The 16,136-nt window shown below is 51.4% G+C and overlaps 1 protein-coding gene across 2 annotated transcripts in view; it reads right to left on the reverse strand.

Moving 5' to 3' along the window:
* Nucleotides 1-16,136, reverse strand: part of ATP13A2 (ATPase cation transporting 13A2) — a 71,125-nt gene that overhangs the window by 46,252 nt on the left and 8,737 nt on the right. For both annotated transcript variants that reach the window (XM_037881012.2, XM_037881014.2), the window contains exon 2: nt 1,685-1,758. In XM_037881012.2, the coding sequence (XP_037736940.1) occupies nt 1,685-1,758 (74 nt within the window). The remainder of the gene's footprint in view (nt 1-1,684; nt 1,759-16,136) is intronic.

The raw sequence follows: 16,136 nt of genomic DNA on the forward strand, positions 1-16,136 counted from the left end.
AAAAACTCACATCCAATGTACTCTCAATTCTACCCACTTACCCTGCGATGGGGGATTTGCACAGGTTCCAAGGCCAGAAGGACCATTCTGATCCTCTAGCCCAGTGGCTCTCAACCCGTGGCCCAATCAGCACACAGCTGTGGCCCATGTGACGTCCTCAGGGCCATACAGGTCGTCTTGGATGTGGCCCACAATGGTAAATAGGTTGCGAACCACTGCTCTAGCCTGACCTCCAGTGCAACCCAGGCCAGAAAACTTCAGCCAGTGATTCCTGCATCAGCCCATAACCAGCTGATCTAGAGCAGATCTTTTAGCAAGAGTCCACTTTTTATTTAAAGATTCGAAGTGATGGAGATCCACCATCAAATCTTCCTTCCTACCTTTTGCTCCAATTATATCTCTATAGGAGAGAGGTCAATTGCTTTAGCAATCGCAGGGTAGAGACGAGAGACACTAGGCCAGTGGACTTTAAAATAGAAATATATTAATTATTTTCTGATTGTCTTCCCCCATAGCATGTAGAAACCCCAGTCATGGACCAGAACCCCACTGTGCTGGGCACCGCACCAACACAGAGCAAACAGACTGCCCCTACTCCAAAGGGCTGACAGTTTGAGTAGAAGACAAGAGACAATAGCTAGATACAGCTCAACCAACAGGGGAGTAAAAGGAAAGAACGATACAATATTGGTCAGCATGACAGACAGTGGGCTCTGCACACCAGCTGCCTGACTGACGGCTTTTGCACAGGCATCACGGCAAAGGAGAGATTTACCGGTGGCCTGGGAGGAGGAGGTCACTTAGCCGATGTTTATGGGGAGCAGCTTCTGAGCCTGAGGGGCAGCCTAGGACAAACCACATAGGTAATGGTCTGAAAATTCAACAAGTGGGCGATGGAGGCTGGTGCCGTGTGCGGCTCAGAGGTGTGCTCACGCCATCATTAGTGGGATATTGTTTCACTTAAAAAACCGTCATCATCATCATAAAAAAAAAAGGAATGCCAAGTATACAGCCCCTCCTGATAAAAGCCTTAAGTCACTAAACTTCCTGGCACTGGTGGATTGAAAACAGGGTTAACCAGAGCAAAGCTGCTTTGGTGGGAAACAAAGATATCCCAGACCCAAGTTTTGGAAACCATTGGCCAGATCCAGTATCCACTGAAGGGAAGGGGAGGCTTGCCATGGACGTCAATGGGCACGAGATCAGGCCTCACGTCCGCTCAGCTAACAGCTGTTCAGGTGTCGCTGGTGAGGACCCAAGACACCAGTGGAGCGTGGCTGACCACGTGCCCCGATGGCACCGTTCCACAGGGCGCGGCGGGAAGAGGTTGGATAAATCAGGTCGATCGCGTTGATGATGCAGTGCCGGCAGAGTGGCCCGAGAGAGAGACACCAGCAGAACCGCCCACCTTGTCTCCCTTCACAACGCCTATGTCGAAACGTCACACACAGTCCTTTACTGAACACCCTGCGTGGCACAACGCAGCGGAAAATATTAACGCCTCCATGCCTGAAACCAGCTCCCTCGAGGAGCTTTACCCCTAGCCCTACAGAGAACCCATCGCTGGCCATCCGCTTGCAAATACCCCCTCATTTTTGACGTTGCAAATAACCATTGACAGATATTTTCATGATCCGTTCTGAAAATTTCCTTGCATTTCCCCACCCAAAATCCTCCTACGTACCATGCAGGATTTACCAGGGCCCTGCAGGAGCGTCCCGTAGACTGGGGGCTGGTTTCCCAGCAACTTGCTGCTATCTGCAAATGCAAACAGAGGAACACCATGTTACTTGATGGGTTGGTCGTATTTCCCCATTTTCCCAGAATCGGAAAAAGCTCCAGCACACGGAGGTGCACGGTGGGTCCCGACAGCTGCATTTGGGATCCTGCTAATGGCTCAGAGCAGCGATTCTCAGCCTGTGCCTCCAGAGCCAGCCACGTGAGTGGGCTTGGGAAACACACAGGTCTGACTGAGGGGAATGGTGACCAAAGGGGGCTCCCCATGGAGGCTGGTAACATGCGAGGCAGACAGCAGTCACGGCAACCAGGGAACAGCTGTGCCAAATAGTTTACAGCCCACAAATGGGTAGAACTGTTTTCTTTGAAGACTGTTTTCAGTATCCAATTGGTTGTCTTAGGGTATGTCTACACCACAACTGGAAAGAGGATTGTAGCACGTGTCGATCTAGCTAGCATGAATACCAACAGCAGGGAAGCCATGACAGCACGGGCTGAACAAGCTCAGCTGGGACCCTGGGTATGTGCGCTGAAGTCAGTGCTAATGCTCTTGTTAATCGAGCCAGGAAGATTAAAGCTAGCTGGGTATGACCCTACATGCCGCAATCCCAACTGACTTACTGTAGACACGCCCAGTACTGTTTCTGCAATTTGATTGGAGCACCACAGCTCCACCACCAGTGCATATATTAACAAACGTGGAACAAGCAAGAAACTTCAGATAAATCACTGACTTCTTAAAAAAAAAAAGGAAATTAATAAAATCTTTTAAAAACCAAACCCAAACCCACCAAAAAACAAAAAAACCAAAACAACCAGCCCCCTACTCCAAGCAGTTTGCACCCTGAAAAGGGAGAAGTGCCAGAGATTACCCAGTCCACTATTACTATTGAATTTACATAAGAGGTGCTCAGATACTGCGGTGCTGGGCAGCAGTACAAACCCCCAAGACAGAGACATGAAAATCGAACTCCCGACGAATCATAAAGAAATCAGCCCTGGGATGTAAGAGAACATCCAGGAATCCTTCGTCGTGCCATTGGGTCAGCTCTCCTCATGAGCGATACCAACACCCGACCCTGACTAGCAACCCAGCATCGGGGCACCAGGGCTTTATTCACCAAGGCTGCAAGGCCACGTACCCCCGCCGTCGGGCAGGAAGGCGATCTAATGCCTATGTGGAAAAGGTAGCAAGAGATGCTGGTTTGGCCGGGCTCCTGGCCTTGCCGAGACCTGCCCAAAGGGGTGTTTCACTTCAAAGCCAGCTCTCGAGTCTCCACTCCCACGGCTGCCTCAGCTTTGCCATCAGCAAGTTTCCTTCATTGCAAAGCGTCCCATTCCCAGCCCCTCCCTTGTTTCGGTTGTTCACAGCAGCAGGTGGTATTAAACAAGGACTTTTCACAGAGACAAACACACGCAACGGCACTGAAAGCAAACACAATGACGGCAAAGCTTTTAAAACATTTTAAATCAAGGATGGATGTTTTCCTAGTTCAAACAGGAATTAAGCTCTCTGGCCCGAGTTCAACAGTAAGGCTATGATCACAGAGATCTCGTCTGGCTTTAGAAACGACATATAAAACCAGCCACTAGCACAGAGGCGGACAACAGCATTAAAACCTAGTGCAACAGCCAAGTAATCATTAATGTTTCCCTGGCACCTGCCAGCCAAGGATCTTCAAAGAGCTTCTCAGATACCAGGGAATTAAACTCGGCCCTTGTGGGGTAGGGATGGTGATGATTATGGGCACCGGCAGTGGGATTCATTCGGCAGAAGCGAGACTCCAGTCTCCGGCCACAAACCCAGCGACCTGAGAAAGTTTTTCATCCAAAACATTTTTTGACCAAAAAGGGGGGAAAAAATTTACGTTTTGGTTGAAATTTTCGGTTTGCTTTTCAAACAAAAATGAAAATTTCGTTCCCTGCCCCCTCCCGCTTTTCTGAGATGCCTCAGTTTCTCCATCTGTAGAAACTTTCCTGGCTCACGGTGCATCTGGGGAATGACTGTGTATGGGCACTAGAGGTTAATAGTGTGTGTGTGTGTGTGAGAGAGACTGAACATTCAGACACAATATGCAGCTGCATTTTATATAGTATCTTCCGTGCAAACTGTACCACTAAACACTTTATACAGTTACACAGTCACAAAGAGGAGAGAGAGGGTGTCAAAAGATGTGGAGCGTAGCAGGGGAATGAAATGATTTGGAGCCTCGCTGGAGGCAGAGATGGCAGGAGATGCAGTGGAGAAAGCTCTTGCGATGAAAGCGCTGAGAACGTGAGGGTAAAGAGGTGGAGGATGGTTCATAGAGGCCTTTCTTTTTTTTTTTTTTTTAAAAGGCCATCTTGACTTGAACCCAGAAACGAATGGGAAGCCAGTGCTGTTTGCATGGAGTTGATGAGCCAACCCCAGGGCAGAAGAGCGGAGGTGTGGACATAGCGAGCGACCGATGGCAGGTCTGCACTACAAATTCACATTGGTAGGGCGTCCGGTGAAGGCGCTCTAAGCCGACGGGAGAGAGCTCTCCTGTCTGTTTAATAAACTCCACCTCGGCGAGAGGCGGTGAGTGTGTCCCCGAGAAACGCTCTCCTGTTGACGTAGCGCTGTCTGCGCCAGAGGTTAGGTCGGTCTAACGACATCGCTCAGGTGTGTGGATTTTTCACACCCTTCAGCGACGTAGTGGAGACCAGCAGTTCTCAACCAGGGCTCCGCAAGCTGGTTTCAGGGGGCAGCGGGGCCCTGTGCCTGAAGTGTGGAGCCCCGAGCCCTGGTGCCTCCAGGAGCTGAAGCCAGGAGCAGAGCCATGGGGAGCCCCGAGCCCCGGCGCCTCCCAAGGGGCTGAAGTCCCGAGCCCTGGCACTCCCCCCTAGTCTAAAGCCCTGAGCCCCAGTGGCTCCTGTGGGGCTGAAGCCGGGAGCGGAACTGCAGGGAGCTGTGGGGCTCCCCCTGGGTCTAAAGTCCTGAGCCCTGATGCCCCTGTGGGGCTGAAGCTCCGAGCTCTCCAACTGCCTTGAGCCCCCATCACATCATGGCTGAAGCCCCAGCCTTTTGCCCGGTGGCTGAAGCCCTGAGCCCTGCAGGGCTAAAGCCCCATGGGCCCCCCCACCCCACACACTCGGTGGCTGAAGCCAGGAGCCCCAACCCCCCCCCCACTGAGCCCTGGAGTTTTTATAGTATGTTGGGGGGGGTCCTTGGAAAGAAAAAGGGTTGAGATCCCCTGGTGTAGACCAAGCTTGAGTGAGAATATTGCCTCCCCCTGTGGTTAGAGACAGCCCTGGGCAAGCAGAATAGCTGCAGAGCATACAGAGAAAGCATACAGCAGAAGAGAAACCCTGGCTTAGAAGCCGGTGGTTTCAGCTAACTAGAGCTGTTTGGAAAATGCTCTGTATTATACATACATGAATCTCCTTGGAAATTTTTCATGGAAGTTTTTCGGTTTCTCAACAAAACCAGACTTGCGTGAGCACGTGTGCATGTATGTGTGTTTCCCCTTTTCCTTTTCTTCTCCCCTTTCCTCCCATCACGGAAGGCCTAAGAGACTTGCCCAAGGTCCCCCAGGAAGTCAGTGGCACAGCGGGATTGGGAACTCAGGAGCTAGATCCCAGCTCTGACGAGAACAAGACGCCTCGCTAAGAGCATTTCCGCCTAACTACGTAACACTGTAAAGCAGCGTCTACAACGCTGTCGTGCTTTCCAGCACCTGTGACTCAGTGACAGACGAGCACGGCATACAAGCCAACACTGTCAGACCACAAGGATTCAACAGCCGTATCCGGCCTCAAGACGGCACAGTAATGGATTCAGTGTCCTCAGAGTGGCATGAAATCTTTGCACTTGTTCTCTCCTGGTTTACAGCTGCACCAGATCTTCACAGCTCGGCCCAGACTTTCTGAACGAGGCCGACATGCATTCCAGCCCCAAAGGAATGAAGACACAGCAGCCGTTAATACACTGGTGTCCTCCTGATGCAATCATCCTCTTCCTCCCACTCCTTCCCACTGCCTCTTTCACTTAAAAACGAGGAAATCCAGCATGCTATCTTTACAGCTCCTAGAGCAGGGGTGGGCAAACTTTTTGGCCCAAGGGCCACATTGGGGTTGCAAAACTGTATGGAGGGCCGGGTAGGGAAGGCTGTGCCTCCCCAAACAGCCTGGCCCCTGCCCCCTGACTGCCCCCCTCAGAATCCCTGACCCATCCAACCCCCCAGCTCCTTGTCCCCCGACTGTCCCCTCCTGAGACCCCCACTCCTAACTGCCCCCGGGACCCCACCCCCTATATAACCCCCCCTGCTCCCTGTCCCAACCCCATCCACACTCCTTTGTTCCCCCCCGACCGCTCCCCCTCCCCAAACCCCCGACTCATCCAACCCCCCCTGCTCCTTGTTCTCTGACCGCACCCTCCCAGGACCCCCTGCCCTTAACCCCCCCTCAGGACCTAAACCCCATTCAACCTCCCCCATTCCCTGTCCCCTGACTGCCCCCTGGGACCGCCTGTCCAACACCCCCACCCCCTTACCATGCCGGAGCCAGCCACGCCGCTGTTGTCCCCGGCAGGAGCAGCGAGCGGAGGCCGCAGGGGAGGGGGGACAGCAGGGGAGGGGCCGGGGGCAAGCCTCCCCGGCCGGGAGCTCAGGAGCTGGGCACGACGGTCCCGCAGGCCGGATGTGGCCCGTGGGCCACAGTTTGCCCACCTCTGTCCTAGAGCAACAGCTTTCAGTGGGTAACTAGCATGAGAAAGAACACAGAACCGTCCAGCTACCCTTTTCCAGCACGGCTGTGGGGCTCTTACAAGGCCCTTTGGGCCTGGAAAGCTGTGGATAGAGTTACTACCCAAGATCATGAATTTCAACACATGGAGCTAGCGCTAGGACAGTGCTGCGTAAAGGCCAGTACGTAGGGAGGCCAGGCTAAAGCCACGTCTACATTATAGAGCCCGTGTTGGCAGAGCCCCTAGTTTAGACGCAGCGTGTGCCAACAGGAGGAGTTTTTCTGTCGTGTAGGCACATTACCTTCCCAGACGACATTAGCTAAACCGACAGACGCGCTCTTTTGTCGGCAGAGCCGTGTCTACACTGGGGTTTCGATGGCAGAGCTGTATTAGCTAGAAGAGTGTGTGTTTTTTTTTTTTGCTGCTTAGACCAGGCTTTAGGCAGCACCTGTGTCAGAGCTGGTGCAGGCAAGCAAAGCTGCTACATATACCAGTGCAGATTTCCCCTGCTTGAAATGGGACTAAACTAGGGCTCTACTCTGACTAGAGCAGGGGTTTGCATTGGTGCAGCTATAGTGGAGGCTGGTCGCTGCTGGCCATAACCTAGGCAAATCCCCAGGGTAACGAGGGCATGCTGGTTTGTCCCTTTAAGTGCGGGAATGGAGGACAGCTCCCAGGGAGGAGGCTGAGTAAAAAAAGACGGGGTTTGATCGAGAGGGCTACCTACAAAGGGACAAGGAGCCCAGGTGATGGACAGATAGCACCAGATAGCTGGAGTGGCGGCAGCCACGGATCGATCTCAGACAGAGGCTGGATTTGGTGTCCTCAGACTCCTGAAGTGTCAAGTGCAGTAACCCAATCCAGCTGCGAGCCACAGAGCAATGCTGGTCCAGCGGCTCCGTCAGCGAAGGGGCAGCTGTGACCTGCTCTTCACTGAACATGCTGATGGCTTTCAAACCCATCCCCCCCATACCAGTGGACATTTGCAAAAAGCGAGCCATCAGCGTGCTCCCTGAAGACACACCTGCTGCCGGCTGTTTGCTCATTGTGTTCACACAAACCCAGACAGCATCGGCAGCTGCAAGGGGAAAAGGGTGTTTCAAGGGAGAGGATGTCCCGTTGTATTTTTGAAGTGGAAACCATCTCCCAAATAGGTCCCATATTTATACCGTGTGCATGTCCGTGTGCCCCTCTCCCTTCTCTTTGCATGAACAGCGCAATGCGGCTCTTACTCTGTTCCTTTGGTGTTTAGCAAGCTGAGCAGTTTGGGGGGAGATTTCCCCCCTGGCCTGGCTTTAAGATCCACCTTTTAATGAAGCAGGTGGGGGAGGCCGCGAGCCAGCAGCCTTGAACTCTAGCTTCCTTGTTTAGCTACACAGCATGGCCCTCAGAGTGGCACTTTCCCCTTTTGTACCCAGGACAGACGAATACACCTTGAAGATAGAATGAAAGTTGGGTGATGGCGACCTGGTCAATGTCACTCTCCAGTGTGAGGTTGCGGATTCTCGAGCAGGCTCAGAAAGAGGCAGAAGGGAAAGACGAAAGCATCCTTGAGCCTACACAGGTGCAAAATCTCATTTGTTGCATTGCACTTGGGTCTTTGGCGCATTAGAAGATTGAGACCCAGTTTGAGGGGAAGGCTGATAAAACTGAAAGGGAACTAAAGGGCCAGACTCTGATAGACAGAATCGTACCTTGCTCCGAAAGCAGCCCCCTTGATTTCAGGTGAACTATTCGGGGAGGATGGGGCTATTCAGCATGAGAAAGGAGATCAGAAAATGGCCCTAAGGGCATGTCTACCCTCCTAGCCCAGGTAGACAGACTCACACTGGCTCAGGTTTAGGGCTTAACATGGCAGCACCAAGATAAGGACAGTTCAACATCTCAAAGATGACAAGGGGATCTGAGTCATGCAGCCCACATCCTTGTCAGTGGCGGCCATGCAGCTAAATCCACTGGTCAGCTTTGGTAACAGACACAGATCTTCCAAGGGAGAGAGCGTTCTGTTGAACAGCTGAAGTGGAACCATCTCACCAATAGGTCCCACATTTATACCGTGTGTACGTCCCTGCGCCCTTCTCTCTGCATGAACAGCAAAGGGGCGTCGCAGCCAATTGCCACCAGGCCTCACAGATCCCATTGCGAGAAAGTCTGTTCTAAGGGAGCTTACAACTGAAGGCTTGTCTACACTTACATTTTACAGCGCTCCAACTTGCTGGCTATGGGGTGTGACAAAAATCACCCCCCCGAGCCCAGCAAGTCTGAGCACTCGGCGCTATTCCCCTCGTGGAGGTGGATTACCAGGAGCGCTCTCTCCCAGCGCTCGCGCGCGACGACACTCGCACTTCAAAGCGCTGCCGCGGGAGCGCTTTGAAGATTCGAGTGTAGACGTAGTCTGGTTAAAATTCAGAGGGGCAGCTGCTATAAATCTGACAACAGAACTCAGCTTCCATTTACGCACCACAACAAGGGGCTAGATTTTCTGAAGAGCCCAGGGCGCTGGGTGCACATTAGGTGCTGGGCATGCTCGAAGATCCAGCCCCCAGTTGTGGGTGCTGAGCACCTGGAAATCCGGCCCTGAGCTCTTTGGTAAGATCTGGCCTCCCAAGGGGAAGCTAGCTGGTCGCTTTCTCCACTCACCCAACCTGGTTCGGTTTGTTCCGCATTCCTGTTGTTTGACTACAAACATTTCCTACTGGCTATGTCACCAATTCACAGGGAACAAGTCTGAGCAACCGTTTCATCAAATAAAGTCAAACCTCACAGGCAGGACTCCAGAAAGTTTGTGAAAAGCACGGGAGAGAGCTGGGTTAACTGCATGCTCCAGATCTATTAGTTATCAACCAAACACCATGGAACGAGCGGGCCTGCGATACGTACATTTTGGGCAGGTCAGCTATACATATAAGTTGCGTGAACACAAGGTTGAAACCATCTGTCTTGGATGGTTTAGACAACAAATCCTGCATCTTGGCAGGGGGTTAGACTGGATGACCCTTGCGGTCCCTTCTAACCCTTTGGTTCTATGATTGTATTCTGAATCTATTTAAAATTTAAAAAGGAGGGGGGAGAAAAGAGAAAGGGGTTGTTTTAAACACAAGCCTTCCCTAGCTGCCTTTGCAACCCAAATATTGCAGCTAAAGCATGTGAAATTACAAATGAAATTAATTAGAAACTGACCACCCAAAGGAATGTGGAAGTGATGAATTTGCTTTCTGTACCTCTCCACATAAACAGGAAGGAGAACATTAGCATTTTAAAATGTCTTTTCCTTTTAAAAAGACGGTGTTGGCAAGATAAGGAGCTTTGTTTCAGTATCCGACCGGGTCCCTTTCGGCCTTCCTTTTCAACAGACCTGAGAAATCCAGGCCTCAAAAGCCCACAGCAAGATGCTTTTTATGTGGCTGCATCTCTAGAGTAACAGCACTTCAAGCCACGGCTATCTGCTAACCCTGCACACCTGCATTTTTATCTCCCCCTCTCACACCAGCTGCCTTCCAATAAGCGCATTCTAGAGAGGACTTCCTGGCTGCTTACCTGTTTCAAAGCAGGTGGCGATTCCCCCTTTCCCAAGGTATTTCCTGTTCTCTTGCAGAGAAATCACAGCCTTGCCTTACGTGGACACTGCTGTAGGGCAGGTAACATTCGGGGCGGGGTGGGGAGGAGGAATGGGGGCGGGCAGTAACAATGCTCCGCCTCAGAGGCCTGCACTACCAGTATGAAACAAAGCAACCACACCTACTGCCCAAACACAGCCCAAAGGGGGAGGGAATTCTCACCCCCTTCCACGTCATCAATTTTTTCCCCCACCCTTGCAAGTCCTTTGTGTGTTCACAGAGCCATGTAACAGTGGCTGTGGATAATAATCTAATAATAAGAACTTCTTTGTTAGCCGCAGCCAGGGGAGCACAGAACAATGGCGAGTGATTGACAGCCTGCCTAATGACAGCCTTGGCAAGGAGAGGGGGCAGGGAGGCCCAGGGCTCTTTGATTTCAAAGGTGTGATGCCCGCAGGAAGCTGCGAAGTGCCCCCTCCATTGCGCTGTCAGCTGTGGACGTGCAGCACCAATACCCTACCTAGGCACGGATTTCAGGATAGAAATCTGACCCCTCCAGGAGAGACGCTTGCTGGGTTTTCACTCTCGGAATCAGAGACCGAGCGCATCTCGCTGCCAAAGTGGGATCGTTCACTGCAATGTGACTGCCTAGGAAGGAGCGCGGCAGAAAGGTCAGAGTGGATCGCAAGCTACATATGAGTAAACAGCGAAACACTGTTGCAAAAAAGGAAACATTTGGGATGTATTAGCAGGAGCATAGACACTGACTTCCCCGTTACCCGGGGGGGGGGGGGGGGGGAGGTGCTCGACCCCACCCCCGTCCCAGGCCCCACCCCCACTTCACCCCTTTCAAGCCCCCACCTCTTCCCGCCCCTGCTCCACCCCCTCCCCGCCTCTTTCCACCCCCTCCCGCTCCTCCCTCGCAGGCTGTGAAACAGCTGTTTGCGGCAGACCGGAGGCGCTGGGAGGGAGGGGGAGGAGCGATCAGTAGGGCCGCAGGGGGAGGAGAGGCACTGGTGGGGGCGCAGAAGGGGGGAGCTTGGCTGCTGGTGGGTGCTAAGCACCCCCTAATTTTTCTCCATGGGTGCTCCACCACCCACAGAGTCGGCACCTATGAGCAGGAGCGTTGTAAGCAAGACACGAGAAGTAAATCTTCTGCTCTACTCCGCGCTGATTAGGCCTCAACTGGAGTGTTGTGTCCAGTTCTGGGGGCCACATTTCAGGAAAGAGGTGGACAAACTGGAGAAAGTCCAGAGAAGAGCAACAAAAATGATTAAAGGTCTAGAAAACATGAGCTATGAGGAACGACTGAAAAAATTTGGTTTGTTTAGTCTGGAGAAGAGAAGACAGAGGGGACAGGAGAACAGTTTTCAAGTACATAAAAGGTTGTTACAAGGAGGAGGGAGAAAAATTGTTCTCCTTAACCTCTGAGGCTAGGACAAGATGCAACAGGCTTAAATTGCAGCAAGGGCGGTTTAGGTTGGACATTAGGGAAAACTTCCTAACTGTCAGGGTGGTTAAGCGCTGGAATAAATTGCCTAGGGAGGTTGTGGAATCTCCATCATTGGAGATTTTTAAGAGCAGGTCAGACAAACACTTGCCAGGGATGGTAGAATACGTAGTCCTGTCATGAGTGCAGGGGACTGAACTAGAAGACCTCTCAAAGACCCTTCCAGTTCTACGATTCTATGAATACAGGGAAAATGCATTAAAAACCCTGCCTTTATTAAGTGACTAACTGCCCTAAGCATCAGATTCCCTCTTGAACTAGTTCTTCCTGATAGCGTGCAGGAGTGACCACGCCTTGTGACCTCGCGTGGGCTTGCTTTTCTGCAGTTATAAGGATATTCTTTCTGCAAAACAGGTTTCCTGAGTAGAGCTGGTTTTGTCACCTGTAGAACCAATGCACAGACCTGAGCTGGTAGCAGAAGTAGGCTGTTATCCGCTATGTGGGCCCACTGCTAGGGAGAGATGGATCACACGCCATGCAAATTGTTACATGTGCAAGGTCGCCAGTGTCCAAACTGTGGGCCCTGCCTTGTGCACACTTCTAGGGATGAGTCAGTAGGGCAAATTCCCAGTGGCTGGCACCAAACCCAGGAAGCATTTGCAGGGGCTGGCCCCAGGGTTTGTATCCACTGACTCTTGATTTTGCACTTCCCTAGGAGAGGCGGCTGCTGCTGCAGCTGGGAACAAATCTGGGTGCACTCTGGTCGCTTAGTGCAGTGAAATGCAAGTATCCCAAGCGGTCAAATGACAGCTTCTCTTTTACAAAGACTCCGCTGGAGAGAATAAATCCATTCAAGATCATGAGATGCTCAGATTCTATGGCAATGGAGGCTGCATGGCACCTAAAATAGATTTTACAGACAGGGACATTAAGACACAGAGAGGGAAGGGACGGTCAGCTGGGAACAGAATCCAGATCTCCCCACTCCCAGTGCCAGGCTCTAAACACAAGATTAGCCTTTAGGCTCTGGCATCCCCTTCCTCCATATGTGGGCGTTCCAGGTAAATGGAATCATGCTTGCTGGAAGTTCACCCCAATAAACATAAGCCCCCTAACAAGCACCCTAATTTAAAATAAGAGTCACCCCCTCCCCACCCCCACCCCCCCTTTTTTTTTTTTTTTTTTTTTTTAAGACATTAACTCTCAAGCTCCCTCTCCTCTCCCAATCCATGCCAGATGATCTTCGCTCAGCGGGAAGTCCTTCGGGCAGCACCAGTACCTGAGATTGCACCTGCTGCCATGTGACCACCTAGAGTTTTAAGTATCCCAAAGGGAACGACTCTGTTTCCATTTGTTGCTGGAGAAGATGGCGAGAGCCAGGGGTAGGCGGGAGACGCGAGATGCACCCAGCGCTTGTGTTAGGGGGCTTATTCCTTCACCCACTCACTTCCCTGGTCCTTCTCGCATGAACAGAGAGCAACAATACCCGAAGTCCAAAGGTGCAAACAATTCGATGTTTATTGGGGTGAACTTCCAGCAAGCATGATTCCAGTTTCCTTCCTTAGTATCCTCCTTCCCAGCTCTGACACCACAGAGCCTTACACCTGTGTCCCTGTTCCCATTCCTGCCCTTAGCAAAACAGGATTCCAGTTTCCCCACTCCCATTCCCTGTTCCCATCTCCCCCTTCAGCAAAACATGATTCCAATTTCCTTACCCCCGTTCCCTGTTCCCATCTCCCACCCACAGCCACCCCCTCCCACCCACGCCCACCCACTTCCTCATTGACTACAGATTATATAGTAAAACTTGAGTTCTGCTTAGCTATACCTTAACCAATCATTTTCCTGAAATTTAACTAACCAATCCTAACATATTGTAACATGATTATGTAACCAATTATATCCCACCACCTTAATTAGTTTACACCCAGCAAAATTAATTATACAGCAGACAGGAACAATCACAGAACCAGACAGAGATTATACAGACAAACAATAGCAAAGTGGGAACTATAACGACAAAACAATACAGAAGTGAGGATTTCACATGCCAGTATTGATAAGTGAGTTCTTGCCAGACAGGATGCTGTTTCCTTTTACATTTTCTAGGCACTTCCCTTTCTCTGGAGGTGATAGGCATTATCAGGACAGGATTGTATTCAGGACAGGATTGTATTCGTAACAGCCCAATAGCACCTTATTTCAATGTGACTAGTTTGGAATGTGAGGATGTGACCGGTCACTTCCCAACTTATGGCTGCCTCTGTTGCTTAGCCAAAGGCCTTAGCCTAAGAACAGGGCCTCAAACTGTCACAGTAAGAGAAGGCCCTTACACCAGCAGACAGTGATTTTGATTCTCTTTTGTACCTCTATAACTAGCCAAGTGATAAGAATACACCAAAATTCTTAGAGTATAGGCCTTTACAGACAGGCCTGAATATCTATATCCTAACAGCTTGCTTTTTAAGAGAGAATGTAAAGGGCTGGGCTTGCTATCAGCCGCCCTCGTTTGCGGGAGGCCACACAAAACGCAGCATTGTCGGGATGACTGAAGCACCAGCGGCACCCCAGCACAAAGGGAACACAGGGTACAAAGAGAGCGACCGGGATGAATCAAGCGCAAATTTCAGCTGGAGGGCGTGCAGCCACCCCCGGAGGTTAGAAACGCTCGTTGTTCTAGAAGTTAGGCCTGGTCAGGTTGTTTATGAAGCAAGCATTCTCGGGCGTCCCATGCCCTGTGTGCAGAGAGAGAGGTGGAAAAATCAGGGTGCAGTGGGAGAGATCCATGAATGCATGAGAGAGATCAGGCTCTCCTCCAGGGGCACATTCACACGCAATGAAACTTACCAGAAACTCTTCCTTAGCATAGCTGGAAGGCCTCTGTTTCTGAGTCAAAGGAACAAGGAGGAAAGGGGGCTGTGGGATTACAGCACCAGACCTGGAGGGGGGAGGGATGCAAGATCCGGGTTCAGGTCCTGTCTCTGCCACCGAGTTCATGTGTGACCTCCGGCAAGACACTGAGGGCCAAATTTTTAAAGATATGGAGGCACCTAATGCCCATGGAAATCAATGGGAATTAGGCACCTAAATACCTTTAAAAATCTGGTCCCTATGTTCCCCATGAGTTGGCTTCACCTTCTCTAAAATGGGATAATAAAACTCCCATCTCACGCAGGGGGCGGTGAAAGAATAAAACTCATAGCTGGCGAGGCGCTCAGACACTCATGTGGGGCCTATAATTTCCAGCAGTACTTCGGGGGGTGGTGGGGGGTAGGGGAAGAGTTATTCCTCTACCAACAGGAGTGTCAATTTCAGCTTTGTTCCTAGCTGCTTCCTAGCTACATTTGTACGCCTTGTCTGGAATCATAGTATGGGAACATCTTACAGACACGGCTGTTTACTTCCCAGGTGGGGCTAGTGAACAGATCTTTGTGCTAGCAGGAAGTTCATAAAACCCAAACACTCACTCGTTTTAAAGCCTAACCAAGGCAGGAGCAGAAATAAAAAGCAATTCAGTTATTTCAGCACGTTCCCTTCTCCTTATCAGGTAAGCAACAGTCCAAAGAGGACAGCTGGGCGTGATACGGCCACCCAGCAAATGTTTAACTCTCCCTTTCTCTGTCTGTCTGACTTAACATGGAATTTAGTGTTCCTGTCCTCCGTGGGCGGAGGGATAAACTGACCGCCACTCACAATTGTTTGGGGATAGTAATGGTGCAATCTGCCCAGCGCAAGGGGCAGCATGCAGCTGGACGGATCCAGGAGCAAGGCCCAAATTGTGACTCTCGGTCACAGGACTGTCAGCTCTTTGGGGCAGGCAGCGTTTTGTTCTGTGCTCGTACAGTGCCTAGCACAACGGGGGCCTGCCCTATGGCTAGTGCTCCTAGGCCCCACTGCAATACAAATAATCATTCGGTGTCTGCTTTCCACTTGCTCTGGAGTGGGGGATACTAAGCCACGTCCCTCCTTTCCCCCGCACTGCTCACGTCCCACTCCACAACAGCTCTGCTGCAGGGACTGCAATGTGGAGTAGGCTGAGCGAAGGCTTTACCCACTCATTGCTCCAGTGCAGGGGGTAGCCCACTTTCCCTATCCACTTTGTAACCCCCAGCGTGGGCAGCCTGCATGGAGAGCAAAGAGGTTCTTTCGCCCCCCTCCCATTCCTTTTCGTGGGTCACATAGCACAAGCCCTCTGATTACAAACAAGTCCTTCCAACCTAGTTGTTGAGGTTCAGCAGAGACTTTAAACCAAGGTCTCTCCCTTCCCACAAGTGGAAGTTAAAGGGCCAGAGAAGCCAAAATTCCCCGTCTGTTTCAGCAGAAGGGTGCCCTCTACCGGGCAGCTTGGTCTATGAAGAAAGCCCACGCCGTGTACTACTCAATGAGCACCCTATGTTGCGGTCGCTCCTGAGATAACGACGGTGGGGAATTTTTGTAAGAATCCCCTAGTGCAGACAAGGCTTAAAACACCACCTTAGCCATGCTGGTTAGTTCCGCCTTACTGCGCAGACACGACTTTAAACCCTGTCCCTGAACGGCGCCAAAGCCTTGGGCAGAATAAGAAAGCAATAGGACTTGGGTGCCTAATTCCCCTACATCCCTTTGGAAATCCCAGCTGTCCTGGCCCTGGTTCAGCACCCAACTCTACCAATAAAACAGGACCACACTGTCTCACCCCGATCGTCGT

The sequence above is a fragment of the Chelonia mydas genome, chromosome 18 (genome assembly GCF_015237465.2).
Source record: "Chelonia mydas isolate rCheMyd1 chromosome 18, rCheMyd1.pri.v2, whole genome shotgun sequence".
Classification (NCBI taxonomy): Eukaryota; Metazoa; Chordata; order Testudines; family Cheloniidae; genus Chelonia; species Chelonia mydas.